Source organism: Centruroides sculpturatus, unplaced genomic scaffold, assembly GCF_000671375.1.
Source record: "Centruroides sculpturatus isolate CEXI.00-Female unplaced genomic scaffold, Cexi_2.0 scaffold291, whole genome shotgun sequence".
Taxonomy (NCBI): Eukaryota; Metazoa; Arthropoda; class Arachnida; order Scorpiones; family Buthidae; genus Centruroides; species Centruroides sculpturatus.
In genome coordinates this window covers 311,935-332,882 of record NW_019384514.1, presented here as the reverse complement: position 1 = coordinate 332,882, position 20,948 = coordinate 311,935, and the positions used below count along the sequence as shown (strand labels likewise).

At 26.0% G+C, this 20,948-nt stretch overlaps 1 protein-coding gene across 1 annotated transcript in view; it reads left to right on the top strand.

The window, feature by feature from the left end:
- The first annotated feature begins 4,970 nt into the window (after positions 1-4,970).
- Positions 4,971-20,948, top strand: part of LOC111622516 (cytosolic purine 5'-nucleotidase-like) — a 36,059-nt gene continuing 20,081 nt past the window's right edge. The window contains 4 exon segments of the mRNA XM_023364916.1: positions 4,971-5,141; positions 10,474-10,606; positions 12,519-12,592; positions 12,681-12,855. Of these exon segments, the coding sequence (XP_023220684.1) occupies positions 5,063-5,141; positions 10,474-10,606; positions 12,519-12,592; positions 12,681-12,855 (461 nt within the window). The 5' untranslated portion in view covers positions 4,971-5,062.

Here is a 20,948-nt window from a genome sequence, read left to right as displayed (position 1 = left end):
GTTCAAAACGCTGACAAAGCCGAACGGATTGTTTGGCAATCAATTCAGATTAGATCCATTAGCTTAAATGGATGTCTGTCTTACTTAGGATGTTTGAACGATAAAAGCAATTGTTTCTATCGCTGACTGACTATTCGGAAAAATTTTAACTCATCATACGCGACACGAGAATATGGATTGGATTGGATTGATGGAATAAGGCAATGCAACAAATGGACGATCTTCCATGTGAGGACTGACTCCCGAAACACTTGAAGGAAACCTGGTAAACTTTACGTAGCAAGTCTGAGAAGGGACAAATTCGCTATCAATGTTTAGTGGTTTTATCCACTCGACCGATAATGGATCCACGAGAATGTGAATAAAGAAAGAAGGTAAACACAGGTCACAAGACCACAGGTATGACAATATGGGACTAAATGAACTGTCCATTGTTCGCAGAGCTGTTTTCGATCAGTTGCATATGTTAGTGCATTGAAAAATGTTTCTGCTAATCATGGTCGTGAGGTGCAAGGAGTTAGCCAACAAAAATTTTAGTGTCATAATAAAAATATACAATCGAATCGATTTTAAAAACGCGTCAGAAAAGGTAGTTTTTGAATCGATTTGACTCCAAACTCCAAACGAGGACTCGATAACGATTTACTGTGTCCGTTAAGATGGGTTTCATTGTAAATATAATTATTTAAATAAGTGATTTAATAATTCTTATCTTCACTCTAAGATTACCTAATTTAAATTCTATTCAATGTAACGAAGACCTTTTATTGTCACTTGACAGCAATTTATTGATATTAATTGCGAAATTAACAATTTTAATCAATCATAATCAGAATGTTTTACGTATTTTAATCATAGTAACATGGGATTGCATATTTTTCAATATTAATAGTAATTATATACAATTTTTCTATTGTAAACGTTTACATAGGAACGTTTACATATGTCCTAAGTGTAGATTTTATGTAACGTATGTTACATCATAAAAGCCGTACGTTTTTTTTACGTAATTTTTAAAACAGTGAAAAAAATTTTCTTAAAATTTCCATATAAATAAGAATTATTAACTGGAAACATTAAGTAATTAATTTTTTACTGATGATAAATCATGCAAAATATAATATATAATCAAATAATTTTTTAAGTTTATTTGCTTTGATTTAGAATTAAAGCATGATATATATATATATATATAAATCTAATTGCCTTGATATATTAATGTTATTTCAGAATTATTATCACTAGAAAAGTATATATTTATAATAAATATGAAACTTAAGACGACAAATACTAAACAAATAATTATATAATAAGTTAATCATTAAATGGATTTAAATAATTTACAATAGTCTATACATAATGGTTTTAAATAAATGGCATAATAACTCAATGATGTGTAATAAAATTATGAAAGTGTTTTTTGTTGTTTTTTTTTTAAATACAGAAGAACAGATTACAAAATTTATATTGTGTTAACGTTTAAATTTTTAAATCGATACATTCACAAGCTCAATCGATAATCTGAAGTGCCGCCTTTCTTCAATCCAACGAAGATAATGCCACTGAGCTAACATTTCTAAAGGTATGTTTCGTCATTTATAGATTAATAGAATATTAGCCTGTAAGTTAATGTAATTATTATAATTATCACAGAGTTTAAAACTAAATCTCAGCCGCAAATTTACTTATGATGTATGACCGCAAACGGCTGTTGAAAACCATTGAAGAATTGTATCCGAAACAAAGAATTCCTTACGATGTTTTTCGTTAATATGATTTCTCTGATTAAAAATATATATATAATTTAATTATATACCATCATCATTTATTTATTTCACAAGATATATTTATAAAATGACTGTATATTATTGCGTTAAAATTCCCGGAATTTTGTCAATTCCCGAATAAGTTTTATAGATTCAAGAAGATCCATGAATCATTTATTATGTAAATTTTATTTATTTTATATTGATTGCAAATTTTGTATGAATTTTTCGGAAATAATATCTATTTACAATATGAATAAATATTATAAATTACAGTTCATTTTGAACAAGCGAAATTTAAGTAATAATGTTAATTAGAAAATTACTCAGAGCTAAAGCAATAACAAAACTCTTTAATATAAGATATAATACAGAGGAAAGATAGAAAAAAACAAGAAAAGTAATTTTTAAATGTCGAAATAATAATAATAATCTGGTAATAAAGATTGCGGAAGCCATTACTAAAGCATAGAAATGCGATTACATGCAGTGTAAATGCATAACAATGAGAGGAAAAAAAATGCATTTATTATCATTCTATTTAAATTCATTCATTAAATGAAAAGGATTAATTTTCTATTTACTACAGATAAGTTTGTAATGAGTGTAAGAAATTAACATATTTTTCTCTCCATTTAATGTCATGCTTTTAGAGTGATGTCATCCATACGGTGAATGGTTTACTGCAATCAGCTGATTATTAGAAATGGTGGAAGGAAACGTCACTTTAGAGGAATCCACAACGAAATAGGTCGGTTTATGGTTTAATTTTTTATTATAAATTGTAACTACAAGGTAATTCAACATATGTTTCTCAAATAATCATCAGTTATATTAAGTCTTTAAATACATTACTATTTTTAGATTTTGTTTTCATTAAAAAAAGTTCTGTTTATTTTATTTTATTTTTTATTTTTTTAACCCAAATTTAATATTAGAAAATTTTTGAATTTTCAGTTTATCTCCTGATAGTATGTATTGTATGTATGAAATTTCATTCAAGTATCTTCTAATAAATCTCAAGTTTATTTTTTATTTAAAAAAAAAATCTAAAAACAGTTTTTCATATTGAGATCTTGTTTTTTCTAGTATAATTACAGAATAGAAATCATAACATATTTATATTTTCAAAGTAAGTTGAAGATTAATGCATTCCTATCAACATTATTAATGTATGAACATACCTGGAGGCCTCGCCTTCTAATGGGCCTCATCTCGCTGTATTTCTTGTTAATATTTTTGTCTTCTATCTGTATCTATATAATGTATAAAAAAAGAAATTGAGCTGAGGATGTCAAAAAAATGCTTATAATGTTCCAGATTAATGAGATAAAATTTAGTAATGACGAAGAGAATATAACTTTTTTTAATGTCAAAAAATATTTTCTGAAACTTTAAGAGATTTTTATTTTTTTTATTTTAGATTTTAAGAACATAAATAAGTTTTTTACAATTTATTTATGGTCTAAAAATGTTCTTATGTTAAGAAAATGTAAATGAACATTTTTTCAAATGATTAATTTTTCCAGAAATTTGGAAGTTTTAAACATATATATAATAATTATTTTGGTTATTGCTGAGAATTTTACATCTTAATGTCTCAAATTAAATACAAAGTAATCAATTTATTATAATCATTAATTGAAAATCGTATACTGTATATGGATAGAAATGATTTTAGAATTAAAAATTATAGTTTAAATAATTTAATACTTATCTTTATAAAAATTTTATCGGTATTGAATAAATTAATATATACATCTGATAACATACCAACATTTATCTTGACCTATCTAAGAACTTTATCAGAAATGAATAAGAATATATATATTTATGATAACTGATTACTTTCAAAAACAGCATTATTCTCATGAGATATTACTTTGGTTGCATAATAATTTAAGTGATAAATTTATAAGTTTATTACATTAAGTAATAAAATAAACATATTGATTAGCAGAACTATTTAATGTATAGATTATTTGCCAAGACTGATAGTCATTTTTTACATTTTTAAATACTTGAAGGCAATTTTAATATAAATTTTTTTTTTAAATCTGGATTTTAACATGATATTTCAAACTATATATTATGATAGTCTTATATAATATATTTACATAGTAACTTTATATATGGTAACATATAATACTGATACAGTTTTATTTATAGATTGCTGACTTGCTTTCTTCAGATCAAAATGTAAAAGTAATTAAAAATAAAAAAAATCAGCTTCTTAGTAAATAACATAAACCATTCTAGTAATAATATATTAATAGAATCACTAAACTGATCCCTAGTAACTACCAAATAATATATATCTGGATATTTGTAGTTTGAGTTATAAGAAAAACTGTATGTATAAAGTTACAATAGTAATTTTAATGTCATAAAAGTTGATTATTATAATGTTCTTTTTAATTAGATTTATTTTGATATAATTTAAAATCAGCAAATGCTATATGAAGCTAGCTTTATGTATAAAATCCATGAAGCTTTATATTAATTCATATTGATTATGATAATCAATAAATTTTTGTTTTAATATAATCAGAAATTGCAAGTAAATGAGTTAATAGCTAGAAAAAGAGTGTTATTTTTATTAATTTCTGGAAATATGTTACACAATATTATTCAAATATAATACTATATTTTAATCTATATTTTTAATTATATAATTATTAAAATTTCATTTGGAAAAATGTAATATTCATTAAAAATTAACATAATTGATTTTTGCATTTTTTTTTTATCTGTCTGTGAGCAGCTTTACAAGTGAATAGAATATGTCCCTGAAAAAACTGATATACTGCAGATTGAATAACATGATTTATATGATAAATATCCCTAAAATATCAGTTTTATAATTAAGCAAATTTGCATCATAAATTTCAATTATAAAAATAAAATGATTACTATTATATTTTTTATGCAAAATATTCTCAAGGAGATAGTTTATTATGAAAAATAAATTGCAAATACTGTATTTTTTACTCTAAATCTTGTTCTGATAATGCCGATAGACAGTATTGCAAATGCTTTCAAATTCTAATATATATAACATATATATTAGAATATATTTGTTATATAGACATATTTAATAATTCATATTTTATAAATATCATAGATTATATTAACAAAATATCACGAACAACAACTTGCTCCTGTTCTAAATCTTATCTCTTAATTGCTGTTATCATATCAAAGAGGTCATAGTTTTGATTATACAGTTCCATTAGAGAACATAAGTAAGTTGAGAAAGAGTTAAAGAAATCTACAGTAAGTAATAGCTGTTAAACATGGATGAGCACATTTCTGTTGAAAACAAAGAGTCTGTATTAAACATTTGCAGAGAAAGATCCTTTTCTGCTCCTTATGGCAAGTATTCTTAAATTATATCATTAAAAAATATTTTATTTCAATTAAATATGTTGTTATAACGTTATAAATTAAACGTGTAATTAAAATTTAAACATAAAACTAGTAGTAGTTTTATGTTTAAATTTTCTATTTCTGGTTTTATATTTTTTTTTCAGTTAAAAATATAGCTTACGGTTTTAACTAATTACTTAATATATAGTAAATTTATAAAAGTTATACTAATATTTATATGCTGTGTAATACATAATTATTAATTTATTATTATTGATATAAAAATATCAGATTTTATTTAATGTGTAATTAATATTTTAGAAAACAACAATATGATGAAAACAATTTTTTAATAAAATTATTAAATACAAATTTCTACATATTTTAATTTTTCTTGTTCCAAAAATAAGCTTTCTGTATTACTTGCAAAACTGTATTTTTAGTAATTTTTGTAAAAGTTAGCAAATAGTTTACTTTTACTTAGATTTTCTCTCAAGATAATAATAGTTTCTATTAAAAGTGTTCATAGAAAATAATTAAACCCTTATCTTTTTAAAAATTTTATATGGTTTTAATGATAATTTTATACATGATATTTCTTTAAACACAACTTAGAATATAATATAATGTTCAAGTAAAAATTTTGTTTATTCAACTGTGTCCTTTAAATGACCTAAAGGTTATCCACTCCTGATATAACATTTTGGCACTTTTACCAAGTAATAGTGCATTGTTATATGACTGTATTTGTTGTTTTGTTACTAAACAGTCAAGACAACTGTAGTTAAGTTCTTAGAACAAAACAGTTTTGATAAATTGAAAAAAAAATTCTGAAATATGATGATATACTCTGTAAAAAATGTTTATCAATAGACTCATTTTTTTATAACAAAAGATTATTTTATAAACTTCAGATTTTTTTTTTTTTCATTGGAATTAAGATTTATGAAGAAGTGAAGGAAATGTCAAAGATAATTAATTAACAATGATATTATTAAACTTCTTATTTATAATAATAATTAATAATAATTTAAATGTAAATATATATTATAACAATTAGATCTACAAAGCAATTCTTTTAAGCTTCCTTTCAAGGGTCAGAAAAAATAACTTTTTACCCTTATTTAGTACTTTTAAGGAGAAGGATTTTTCTTATTTCTAGAATCTCTTAATCCAAAAAGTATTTCATAGAATTTTGTTTTTCTTTCAGTTTTGAATTTAATTTTTAAAGATTGAGTTTAAATTCCAGAGTTTTTAAACTCTAAAAAGTGTTCTATTTTTGGATTTGAGATTCCCAGGATGAGAAAAAATATTTCTGGAAGGTATTAAATAAATTAGTTCAGACTTTCTAACTTCTAGAAGTAAATCTAGCAGAATTACTTTATAAATTAATTGAAGTAGTAGTATAGATTTTAGCATAATATGCAAACATTTTGAATTTTATTATGATCCTATATTTTATTTCATCAGTCCCTATCATAGGAGGGGACTAGTAGGGTTATTTGATCTAGGGCAAGGTTGTCAGACATCCTTTAAAATAAAGGACAATCTTTTATTTTAGCTAAACTGTCCTTGTCCTTTATTGAAATAAGACAGGACACAATTTGTCTTCTTAGTTTCACTTTTACAGTGCTTATATTTTGTAAAATGGTAGTGGCTAATTTCTGTTCAGGCATATGCATAACCTTTATATACTGATGCATATCTTTTCCTAAGCTATGGTTTACTTGTTTAAATATTTTAAGTTCTAAATTTGCAAATATTTATAGTCAATATGAAAAGTATAATTTTTAGATCAAAATTTAAAAATATAATCAATGTTTAGTTATTAACCAAAAAAAATCATTCAATTTTTTTTTTTGGGGGGGGGTAGGATGGGGTGGAGTGAATGTTAGTAAGTAGTAGCATTTTCATAAATTTTTAAGTGCCATCCAATTCAGTCATAAAAATCTGCCCTAGGGCTGACCTTACAGGAACTTTAAAAACATATGTTATAAAGTTATTCATTTTATTGCATTTGCTGTATATTAAGAAAAAAAATTGACAAATGATATTTTTTAAAATAAATTATTTACCATTTTTTTAATAAAATATATTGAGAGCATAAAGAAGGTACGTTGTCTGAGCATCTCTTGACCTCTGAGAGGCCCTGCATTTCATGTAGTAAGTACTGTACTTGTAGGATAGAATTAATTCAGTGGTATATTGAGGAAAATGAAATCATACTTTTGTTTATTTTTAAGTTATAAATCTATAATAATCATTGTAATTAATGATCTATTAAAATCTTCTGAATATTAATCATTCAAGACAGACAAGTTCAACTGTGTAATCTCAAGGGAACAAGAAAAAACTAGAGATAGACAGGTTTTGAGAAATAGAGGTTCCTCCACAGTAAACAGTAATAGATTTGACTGGAGATATGGTATTTTATTAATGCAATAACAAGTAATGTACAACCTGTATTAGGTATAAATAAAACATTTTTGACATACCTTTTAATAGAAATAGTTTCTGATGTCTGACTTTCTTCAACCAATATGAAGCAAGTCAAACTTGTAACCAATCGGAGAAAAACAGCATCAGTTGCAACTATGTATTGTATTGCAAGAGATATTTCTCATCTACAATTTATATTATCAAAATGTAGTCACTGAGCTTTGAATTTGTAATAGACAGTTCAGTCCATAACTTGAGATAGAGGTTTTAGAGAGAATTATTTGAGATAAACATGGAAAATGTATTGAATTTAGGCTGAAAATGCAGGGAGAAAAATAAATAAATTTTGAGGATAAAGAGGTTTTTGAGATAAAGATATTTGAGATAAACAGGTTCAGCAGTACATAAAACAATGAGCTTTTTGCAAATGAATTTCGTTCCAATACAGATTTTCCATTCAAAAAACATTTCTAGAATGAAATATGAGGATAAACCTGAAGAAAAACAACTGGTTATAGCATAATAATGAAAATAAAAAAACCTTTTGAACTAGCAATTTTATTTTAAAAATGACTAATACTTTCAACTGTTTTTAATCAGTTTATTTTAAATAAAATTGGCTGGTTAATTTTGTTATCAAAGTATCAGAAAATTTGATTTATATAAAATTCATGAGACTTTGCAAAATCTAATTTTTAAATTTTATTTTATGGTTAAAAATCCTTTTTTAAAATATTTTTTCAATATGTAGATTTATTGTGAATATTTTCTGTTTGTATTTTTAACTTTTTATTCTTAGATAAAAATTTAAGTTTTACTTGTAACTGTTTGTGTTTTTATTGGTATTACTTATTTTTTATTGGTTACTTTAATATTTGAAAGACAAATTATACAAATTGTATCTGACGATACATGTATCCTGTACATTTATTTGACAGTTTTTATAACAATTTATGTAATAATTTTCTGTAAGTTATTTGAAAAATCTATGAAACATTTTATATAATAACCTTATGTTTAGTTTAGTTATGGCAATGCAACATTTGGGCAATCTGCCTAGGGGGGATGCCTTCCGGGAGGTCTTTTTAAGGGAAACTGACCTCTATTTAGGCATTACAGATGTGGAGAAAACCTGGAAACTCCACGTGGCCAACCTGTCTGAACGAGGCACGAACCCATGACCAAACTCCCAGTGTTCAGGGTACAAAATCCGCTCGGCCACTGGTGGGCACATAAAATAATAACATATTTAATTTAGAAATCCATAACAGAAAATTAACCATTACGTAAGTGCCAAATTAATTGTTTTAAATGAAATCAAAAACTGTGCCAGAAAATATTTTAATATCTTTTTGCAACAAGGAATTGATTACTTGTAGCAGTATTGCAAACAATACTGCTACAAGTAATCTGACTTTTAGAAAATCAAACATTAGGTAAAAATCATTAAAGTTTATTTGATTTTCAAGCATTATATGAAGTAGAAAATTTGTTTTTCTTAAGATTGAAAATGTCTGCATTATTTGCATTCCTAATTGGATATTGCTTATCAATAATTGCCAGCTCAAACTTGGCATCAGGAGCAATATAACTGATTGATTTTACAATAAATATGATGAAACTAATAATATAATAAAGAGATCATATTTGTTTTTCTAAAATTAAAATTTTTACAAATGATTTTATTGCATTTCTTACAAAAACCTTTAGAACTAATTTTTCATTTTTTAGATTTTAATAAGATAACTATAACAAATTTATTAAAATTCTGTAAATTCGTTGTTAGATATCACTACAGTAAGTTAATAGTTGGACAAAACTGATTCTTTTTTAACAAAAACATATCAGAATAATGTTTAATAGTCTTGAAATTTTGTTTTTCCAAATAAATAAAGTATTAAATTAGTTAATTTTTCCATGTATATGTAAACAAGGCATATTTATCAGATATTGTTGCAGTAAGATTATTCAAATTTTACAAGAAGAATCATAATGTATATTACTGAAATATATTTTTAATAAAAATTTTCANTTACACCGGGGGGGGTCACGGGTGAAAGAAAAAGACAAGTGTTTGTAGATCCTAGACTACAATAAAAAAAACTAGAATTTCAGTGAGAAGGCTATGCCTGTTTATTTTACAGTACAATTGGTTTTTCAATCGATATTTAAAGAAAGAAAATTAAATATGTAGTTTTTAAAATCACTGATATAGTTTAAATATGGTCCTGGGGGTTGCCAGAATTTTTTAACTTGTAAAGGCATCGCATATTCAAGAAGGTTGAAAAACACTGATGTAGAACAAAGAATTTTAGAGCTTAGAGTTAAAATATATACTATTGTTTGTTACAAAAATACACTACCTATTACTTTAAATAACAATGCAACTATTTCTGCATATTATTAAAATTCTGTTTATTCTAGAAAAAAAATTAAAAACTTTTTTAGTTGATTACTCTGTTGGATTATTATCTGATTTGTTAAATAGGATTGCTTTCATTGAAAAGAAAGATTATTTTAAAAAATTAGTATATTTGTTATACGTTTGCAACAAATATAACATTTTAAATTTAAGATGTTAAGAACAGTGTATATAGGGCAAGGGCTATAACATGCAAAAATAGGCCAAATGTCAATTTTTACATAAATCTCGTATTAAAATGCTTAAGGATAAGTTTTCACTTATTTGTAATTAACGGTCTAGGTCATCATTTTTTTCCTGTTCATTATGCAAAAGTATTTAAAAAAACAATAATAATAATAATAATAAATAAATCGTGTAATTGACAAGTTTGTTAAACATGTGACTTTTGACACGTATTTGTCAACAATATTTGACTTTTAACGTGTTATCTCGACTTTCTTATTATTAATTAAAGTAGATTTTTCTTATTTACAGTTGGTGAATTAAAAGTATCGGTAAAAATGGAATCACAGTTTGTAAAAGACGAAAGCGTGGAGACAGAGGAATCTTTCATTTCGCCTCTGCATGGAATAAGTAGCCGAAAATACTACAGATCGACTCATCACAGGTAAGGGTAAAACTTTGGCACTTTCGATATTAAGAGAGGAAATGTCGAATTACATTCGTTAATCATGACGTGAGGGGGGATATAAGAACTTCCTGTGTAGGCATTAAAGGACATGCCAGGGACCAATGAAAGTCGTCTAAACTATTGCGTATAGAGGTGCGAGAGCACGACAACAAACATGTGATAACCTCGGATGTTTTTGCCAACTACGACTTTAAAGTTGACTTTATGCGGGAGAGGAAAACACTATTCGCTTTTTTCTTCAAACAACATGAAGTTAGAAAATCAAGTTTCTTCGCGAAATATCCCCGAAAGGTATCGTTTTAAAATAATCGGAATTACGTTGCGCGTTAAGAAAAAACAAAACAAAAACAAGTATTTATATATGATATTAGAATAGATAGATAAATTCCGGAAGATATATAACTTTTTTTCTCCTTATTACAATATGTCAAATGATGTAATCGTCATATTTGATTACGTTAGTCACTTCAGTTGTTTGTGCGAGTTGTTGTTATCAAAAATAATAATCTTATCTTATAAAATCGGCCTAAGAAATTTTTTCTCTTTAAAATTATATATTTTTAAAAATTTGGAAAATAACTTACCAGTTTATTTTTATTCTATTTTGATAAACAATTTTTTTTTTGTTAAAAAATATATTTTGTCAGTTTAAATGCATTTTGACATTAGAATCATTCACTTTTTTTACATTAAGAATGTCCTTTTTATTTGTTTTTTTTAATAAAATCTGTATAAGAGAGTTTTTAAAAATTATTAATTTATATAATTTTAATAGTTTTCTTTAAATAAAATCAGTGTTGTTGATTTAAATAAATAAACTTTTTTTTTTAATGTTTTTATCAAATGTCATGTTATTTGGCACAACATATTTCAGAATCTCTTTGCAGCTGTTGAAAGTGAAAACATTTATCTGTCATGCATTTGTCATAATTTTCAATCTTTTATTTTTTCATTTATCAAATATAAAATTAAAATTTATTATTATTTTTTTATTATAAATATTTTTCAGATATCTAAAGACATCATAAATAAATTTTTTGTTTATATAAAAATTTGTTTATAGTTTCTCATGAAATTATTTTAATTAATATTTATGTTGCTTTTTTGATTTTTGTATTTTTAACTTTTGAAAAATTTTTTTAATCAAGTAAATTATGATTATAAACTTTACTAATTCATAATGCAAATACAAATTTTTTACGTGTTTTATCTTATGCATATTTGAAGCTAGTAGTTTGGCAAACATGTTGTTTATTTCAAGATCAACAAGTTCTTTCTGTTCTTGACAGAGTTTACTTATAAATAATAATAATAATCTATATATTATATGCAAATTAATAATTGATTTTAAGTGCAAGATTAATGATATAGTACCTCCTTAATAAATAAAAATCAATAAATAAGAGAGAAAAATTATAAATCTGATCTTGTTTTTATACATATAAATTTTCAACAATACTAATTAATTTTTTTAAAAAATATATTGTTTACTTATAGAGTTCTTTCTAAGTTCTACAACATTATTAAATAATTATTAACATTATTAATGAATAAAAAAATAAAATAAAATACTTGCAAATATACTGACAAGAATAAAATTTGGTCTAATGATTAATGGGGTCAAGAGCTTTTCCAGACACTATTTTGTGTTATACTTACTTTCCCTAAAGTTAAAATTCAGAAGTAGTGCCCTAAACACTATCGACTTATTTCTTTCTAATAACTACTAGCTCAAAATTAGTTATTTTAACTATTTTATTTGATTAAATTTAAGATTTAATATATCTGAAATTTCTGTACAGGTTTTGTAAAAATACTTCAAATTATTTTAAAAATTATAAGTAAAAAAAAATTATTATAAATTAAAATATCTGTTTTTTGTTTTTAGGGTGTTTGTTAATAGAAGTTTGCACCTCGATAAGATAAAGTTCTTCGGTTTTGATATGGACTATACGTTGGCACGTAAGTTTATAAGAATTTTATCAAAATACTCATTTTATTAATTTCATAAATATAATAATAATAAAATATATATTATTTATTCCCCAAGATTACAACAGTCCTGAATATGAAGCAATGGAATTTCATATACTCTTAGATCGTTTGGTCTCAATTGGTTATCCTAAAGAATTAAAACATTTTGAATATGATCCAACATTCCCTATTAGGTTTGTATTATATTTTTCTACTGAGTTTAATTAACTGATATCTATTAAATTTCATTCTTTTTTACATTAAAAAGAAAATGAAATGTTTTAAACAAATATATTTTTGTAATATGTTTTTTAGCTTATATGGCATCACTTTATTATTGAATTTCCATAAATCAATATAAAATTTTAGTATATGCTATTTGATAGAGAGGGAGAATAATAATTCTAGAGGAATATAAAAAATACAGAAGAATCTATATTTTTTATATTGTGAAATATACTGTCTTCCTTTTTAATTCAAATTTTAGATGAATTTTGAATATAAGACATATATTCATAGAATATTTTAGTTTTCAAACCTAAAACATGTATTTGTAGGCTTTAGTTTCTTTTTTATGTCAACAATAAAATCAAATTATTTATTACTACTTTTTAAAAGTTAAAACTCTCTTTAATGTTAGAAAATTAACTTATATAAATAGGATGTATGAGTCGAAAGTCAATATATTTACATATTGGCACTCAATATATAAAAGAGAGTTAATATATAAACAGGAATTGTGTTTGATTCATATTTTATACTATAGAATACATATCAATCATGGCATTAGAATGATGTTTTATGGTTATAAAATGAGTTTTCAGTTTGTTTTTAATAAAATTAATCAAAGTATTATGATAAACAATAGATATTTCACATATATAGGTAGATACCTGAAGTAATTAGATAAGAACTTGATAAAAATCTTTTCAAATCTTTTAATGTATTAGTTTCCAGTTTTTTTTTAATAAAATAAAAAGGTCCTTATTATCTTAAGATTCCAACATAGAGATATAATCCAAGTTATTTGATATCAGGAAATGCTTATATGATATCAGAAAAAATATATAAAATTTACTATACATTAGACTGTATTCGCATTTTAAAGTGTGATATCAGCAGGACCACCGAGAAAGGAACAGGGAATTTTTCCCAATTTGGAGAAAACATGGGGGCCCATAGTGGTTACTACCTTTATAAATTAATTAATAATCTATTATTTTTACTAACAAATAAAAAATCTTTAAACGTGCATTTCATTAATAAGTTATTTTGTAATTATTAATAATATTCTATATATTTTATTGTTTAAAAAATTGAGCAAAATTTAATACAACAAGTGAATAGTGAAACAAATGTCAGTTTAGAACAAATCAACTCGCGGATGAAAACGGATTAATATCTTCGTCCGTCCAACCTTTGATTCGTTCTAAAGATGGNTGAAACAAGTTTCGAGAAGGACCACGTGTATCGACAGAAAGGCGAAAAGAGAAAATTTACATACTTAAGTACTAATAGTTCACGAAAATAATAATTTTCGTGAACTATTAGTACTTAAGTATGTAAAAATTTATTACATTTCCTGTTGTACAAGAATTTTACCCAATTCTCAAACCATGTCAGAGTGAATCCGTGCTATAGAAGTGCCATGTTATACGGGGGTTACCTGTATTTTCAATTTATTTTTATATTTATTGGTGATTTCATATCAAAATTTTTTGATTCTTTTAAATTAGGTTGATCTCAAATTTAATTAATTATGTATTAATTTGTAATTATGAAACTTTACATAAGAGATATAAGTAATTATTTATAAGTAATTTAATTTTAAATATTTTTGGCATAGATATGTTTTTATAGAATGAAAAGTTTTTAATAAAAACAATATTTCAAGTGTTTAAATAAGTAAAGAAAACATACTTTTTTTTTTCAAATTTAACTTGTTTATTTATTCCAATTTTTTAAAGTAGTATTCTTTTTTTACAAATAGTTCTTCAATATAAAGAAAATAGAGATTAAAAAAAGGTTCTGAAAAGGTTGTCTTTCTGCTTAAATGGTTTTTATATTTACTGACAATGAAATGATTAAAATTTTTTAGGATAATTATAATAAAAGATTTCTATGAAAAAAAGATAAGAAGAACTGCTTTCTAAACCAATTAAACTTTGCTCTTTTCAGCACTTTTCCCTAGTAGCTAATCTAAGCGTCAGTCTTCTTTCTTTTCTATTATTATCAATTATTATTATTTTTTCCTATCTTCAACTATTCTTTAAAGCAATATTAAGATCCTTTTGGATAATTTTTTTTTATACATTTCCAATCTACAATTGTGCCTTTTAAGAATAGTGTGTTCAGAAAATGTTATATTTTATGTTATTTGCTCTACATCTGAATGGATCTGAATTTAAGTTTTTTTCTTCTAAATTGGAACAGTTGTCTGTAAAAAGACTGTTTTAAGTTTAGATAGAGTAAAATCAAATTAAATTTGAAAATTTGTTTCTTGTATCTTTAAATGTTTTAATGACATGAAAGAATTTTTTTTAATATATTGGTATTCTGATGATTGTTTTGAAAACATTTTAATTCATTTAAATTTATTTTATTTTTATAAAAATATATCACTTTATTGTATGTAATCTTAAGAACAGAACCAATTTTTCATCAAAATTACTATTGGAAGTTCCTGTAATATTTCTCTGTAAAAAAAACAGTTTAAAACAGTAAAAAGAAAAAGCAATAATATGATGTCAGTTTAGTTATTGAATTTGCTAACAATTTCAAATATAAAATTAAACAGAAAGAAAAGTTTAAACTTTTTTGTTTTTAAAAAAGTGTACTTTAATTACTTTAAAAATTGTTTAATTGATATTTTTAATTTGTAACTCTGTCTGTCCTAGCATTAGTCCTGCTGTGGTACAGGGTCTACTTTTTGGCATGCCAATTTCCACTTTTTTCGATTCAAGGTGTCAACCGGGGTGACACCCACCAGCCGTATATCTTCTCTTATCCTGTCCATCCAGCATTCCTTGGCCTCCCTTGAGGGTGTTGTCCAGCTGGGTTAAGATAGGTGGCCATTTTTGCAACAGATTGCTTGCTGCTTCTGACTGCATGGCCATACCAGTGTAGACAGGTCTCTCACATTTTCTCAGTAATTGGCACCACTCCCATGATCTTGTGGACATCAGTGTTCACAACATGGTCAAATCGAGTGAGGCCTAATGACCAGTGAAGCATTTTTATCTCCATTCCATGAAGAGCTTGCTCATACCTTACAGTCACTGGCCAGCACTCTGTCCCATACAATGCCACTGGTTGGATGACAGTTTTATAGATCTTTGATTTAAGTTGAATGGTCATTTTCTTGTCACAGAGAACAGTGACCTGTCACCATTTCAACCATGCTGTGTTGACTCGTGCCCGTGCATCAGGAAGGGTGTCTCCATCAGACGTAATCAAGGAGCTCAGGCATTTAAACTGGGTGGTTTTTGTGAGTTCTTTGCTGCTGACATTGATAGTGCCAGGATTTTGCTGCCCACACTCCAGGTATTCAGTTTTCCCAAGATTCAGTTGCAAGCCGTTTGCCTGTAGGCAATCATTTCATTCTTGTATTTGGTATTGCAGGTTGTCCCGAGTCTCACTGGTCATCTGCATACAGGAGGGACCATGGGTGGGGCGCTTATATATCAGCAGTTGCTTTATCCATAAACAAAATAAACAGCAGCGGCGACAGCACAGATCCCTGGTGAACTCCAATATTAATTGTAAATGGTGGCAAAATTTACACAGGACATCTGACAGAGCTTGTGACATTGTGGTAGAGCATTTGGGTCTACTTCACATAGATTTCAAGGACTTTGTGGTTTTGCAGTGCTTGCCAGATAAGTTTGTGGGACCCTATCAAAGGCCTTCTTGAGGTCCAGGATTGCTATATATATGGTCTGGTTCTTCTCCCAGTGCTTTTCAACAAGCATCCATGCCACATAGATTGCATCTGTGGTCCTGCAGCCCCTGACAAAGCCGCACTGGTTTGGGGTAATGGACACAATAATGTGGAGGCAATTATCTATGATGCATTTGAAGATTTTTATTATATGACAGAGTAAGCGGATGGGTCGATAATTTGCACATTCATTGACATCACCCTTGGCCTTCCAGATTGGCACTGTGATGCTTGTCATCCAGGCTCTGGGGGCTTTATTTTCAGCTGTAATATGATTAAATAGTTCAGTGAGGGTTTCAGTGCCCTTATCCCCAAGTAACGTCCAGGCTTCAGCTGGATGTCATCTGGACCTGTTACTTTCCATTTTTCATCCTTTGTATGGTCGCTTTGACTTCTCATGTTATGGGTGACACAGATCCATGAATAGGCCATGACTCCAGGATGGGTGGGTGGGGGAACTCCTCATCGCAAAATACTCAGACCATCAGTGTAGGATATCCTGCAGATTTTGCAGGATTTTGTTGATGACTATTTTTGATTTGCATGACTTGGCTGATGTCTTCAGTTGCTTTGTGGCAGGCTTTTGCAAGGCAGTAAATTTGGTTAGTGCCTTCTGGCGTGTCTAATTGAGCATATAGCTGCTGGTAGTGGCAATCTTTTGCTATGGCCACTGCTTGAAGTATGAATTTTAGTTTTTATGCTCCACATACTTAATAATTTTTGTTATATGTGTAATATTAAATACAATTTATAAAAATTGTTCTTGTAATTGATTATTAAGTTTGTATTAAAAACTATAGAAATTAAGTAGATTTTGATTAGTTAATATTGATTANTTTTAGAATAAATCAAATACTAAGAAGAGTATAGGAGTCAAATCTATTTTCTTGATTAAATGCTTTTCAGGACTTAATTGAGATGTAAAAAACAAAATTGATGATTCTGCTATTAAAAACAGATGGAGACTATAAATCAAACAAGTTCTGTTGTAATTTTTAATTCATCCAGAATGCTCAACAGATAATTAAGGATGTTCTCATTCAAATTTATGATTCTAACTTTTTAGTTTGATGATTGGATGGAAAAGTCCCAAAAGACATTTTAATCAAATAAAGATTTCACTCATATACTCTTCTCAGTATTTGATTTATCCTGAATTTATATGGCTTACTCTGAAAATAGCATTTTAATTATTAACTTTAAATTTTCATGAATTATTTTGTTTCAAAATTATGTATATAATTTTATTTCATAAGAATCTCTCTTTTAAAAATGAATATTACATATGTAATTAAATACAATTTATAAAAATTGTTCTTGTAATTGATTATTAAGTTTGTATTAAAAACTATAGAAATTAAGTAGATTTTGATTAGTTAATATTGATTACTTTTTATTATATTATTAAATTACAATTTGCATATTATGATCATAGATATTGTTATCAGTCATTTAACNATTTTTAGAATAAATCAAATACTAAGAAGAGTATAGGAGTCAAATCTATTTTCTTGATTAAATGCTTTTCAGGACTTAATTGAGATGTAAAAAACAAAATTGATGATTCTGCTATTAAAAACAGATGGAGACTATAAATCAAACAAGTTCTGTTGTAATTTTTAATTCATCCAGAATGCTCAACAGATAATTAAGGATGTTCTCATTCAAATTTATGATTCTAACTTTTTAGTTTGATGATTGGATGGAAAAGTCCCAAAAGACATTTTAATCAAATAAAGATTTCACTCATATACTCTTCTCAGTATTTGATTTATCCTGAATTTATATGGCTTACTCTGAAAATAGCATTTTAATTATTAACTTTAAATTTTCATGAATTATTTTGTTTCAAAATTATGTATATAATTTTATTTCATAAGAATCTCTCTTTTAAAAATGAATATTACATATGTAATTAAATACAATTTATAAAAATTGTTCTTGTAATTGATTATTAAGTTTGTATTAAAAACTATAGAAATTAAGTAGATTTTGATTAGTTAATATTGATTACTTTTTATTATATTATTAAATTACAATTTGCATATTATGATCATAGATATTGTTATCAGTCATTTAACATTACTTGAATTAGCATATTCTAAAACATATAAATTAACCAATTTTTTATAGGTGTATTTTATTTTAATAACAATTTTATTATAATTATCATTATTATTCTTTCGGTAATTAGGCATTTTTAAGCTTTATTTTTACACCATTAACCCAAATGTATGGTTAATAATACCAATAACTTATTTAATTATTGCACATCAATCTTAATCATTAAAATTTATTTTATTTTTCTCAAAATTCTTAACTTCCATTATATACTAGCTATTAAAGATGGTATTAAAAAAAACAGGTAGTAATAGTGAATGAATTACTATTAATTCATAATAAGTTTAAGAGTTATTAAAACTATTAAAAAATAATTATGAATAATATGTTCTTTTAAATGTCAGTCAATAAAATTAGAATTTTTTTTTATAATTAGTATTTTATACTTAATTATTACTTTTACTTACTTTATCCTGTTTAATGTCATCTGCAGTTTTTATCAGTGTAGTAAAGTGCCAAAATGATTACAATAAATGGGTTCTATTGTATTGATGTTTAAATCTTTTGTGAACATTTGTAAAATATCAATTGAATCTTTGCAGAGAATGCAATGAATTTCATTTAAACTAATTCTTTTGAATGAAATTAAATTTTGAATTTCTTTTGATGATGATATGATCAGATAGATTCTTTTAGCTGTTCTATTTTTGTTTAGTATATATTCTAAACAAATAGTGGCTAAACTGTGGCTTGTGAACTGCATTTGGCTCTTGTAGATCTTTACTGCAGTTTCCATATACTTACACAATTTTTTTTTTTTTATAAATTTGGTACATACTACTAAAAAATTATTATATATGTGTAAGCTTTCTGGCCGTTACATAGTGCAGTGTTTCTCAACAGGGGCAATATCGTCCCCATGTGGGTATTTTTCCATGTTGAGGGGGCGATAGTAACAATTTATATTTTGGAGGCAAAAAACAATTTTCTGGGTGATATAACAAATAAAATATCCAATTATTCTTAATATAATATTTTACTATATCATATAATAATTAAACAAATAACATTATACTAGTCACTAGTCTATTCAATGCAGTACGAATTTGGCGTTAGCCTTGGCGCTCGGCATTGGAATTTTGTAGCGAAGGGGCAATACTACATAACAGTTTTATTGAAGGGAGCGATACTATGTTAAAGGGGGCTGACGATTCGTTAGAGGTTGAGAAACACTGACATTGTGTAATATATACAGAGATTGTAAATGTAACTTGTAACTTAACCTTGAACAGACAATTGAAAACTTAACTGAAACTTAGATACATTAATAAGTTGAAGGAGTTAAATGATTGAAGGAATAAAGATACAGCAATATTACTATAGAACAGTGATAACTATATTAAATATAGTTAAAATAATGTAAATAGCTAATGTGGCTCTCCAATAGGCATTTCAATAAAGGATTCAGCTCTCATTTCCAATAGACACTATATGGCTCCTGTTGTGACAAGATCTTAAAAATTTTGCAAGCTGTTGAAAGATCACAAATAGTTATTTATAAATATATTAAAATAATATAAATATATATATTATTTAAAGATTGGTAAACCTGTTGTATATTTATTTCATTGTTTCTTCAAAAGATGACATTATGTTATAGAAATTATTTAGCTGTTTTTGTGGGATAATTAAGTTTTATTTTGGAATCTGAAAGTGTTTCTGTAACTTATCTTTGATAGTTTTTCTTTCAAACAAACTAAGAGATTTGTGAGAAGTTTAATTTTGTAAATTGCTGATTGATATTGATGACAATACCAAAAGCGCTCAGCAACTAAATAATAATAACGAAAACACCTTTTTTTGCCGAGAAATAAATATAATTTGCAAAAACAAACGTTTTCAGCCTAGTTAATAGGCCATCCTCAGGTCGAAAAAATGGAACGCAAATGTTCCATAAATAGAACATAAAAATATTTAAATCAAAAAATTTTACAGGCAAAAATAACGGAAGAATATATAAACAAATAAATTAATTAATTAATTAAAACAGAAATAACATAAATCTTCAGTGGATTAATTCTGGTCGAAGTTTCTAGTATATTTCTTTACCAAATATTTCCATGCCGATGGTAGGCTCTCCGCATCTCTCGCATTTAAACAGCCTTCCCCTATCCTACTTCTGTATATTTCAATTTTCTCCGCCGTCATTGCTAGAGTTGGGGAAGACAGAGGCTTGATGATTGTTGCCTCATCCCATTTAACCTCAGAGCCTTGCGCTTGCGCCATTTGTGACAATATCGTTGAATTAGATGCTTTTCTTATGGCGTATCTATGTTCTTTGAG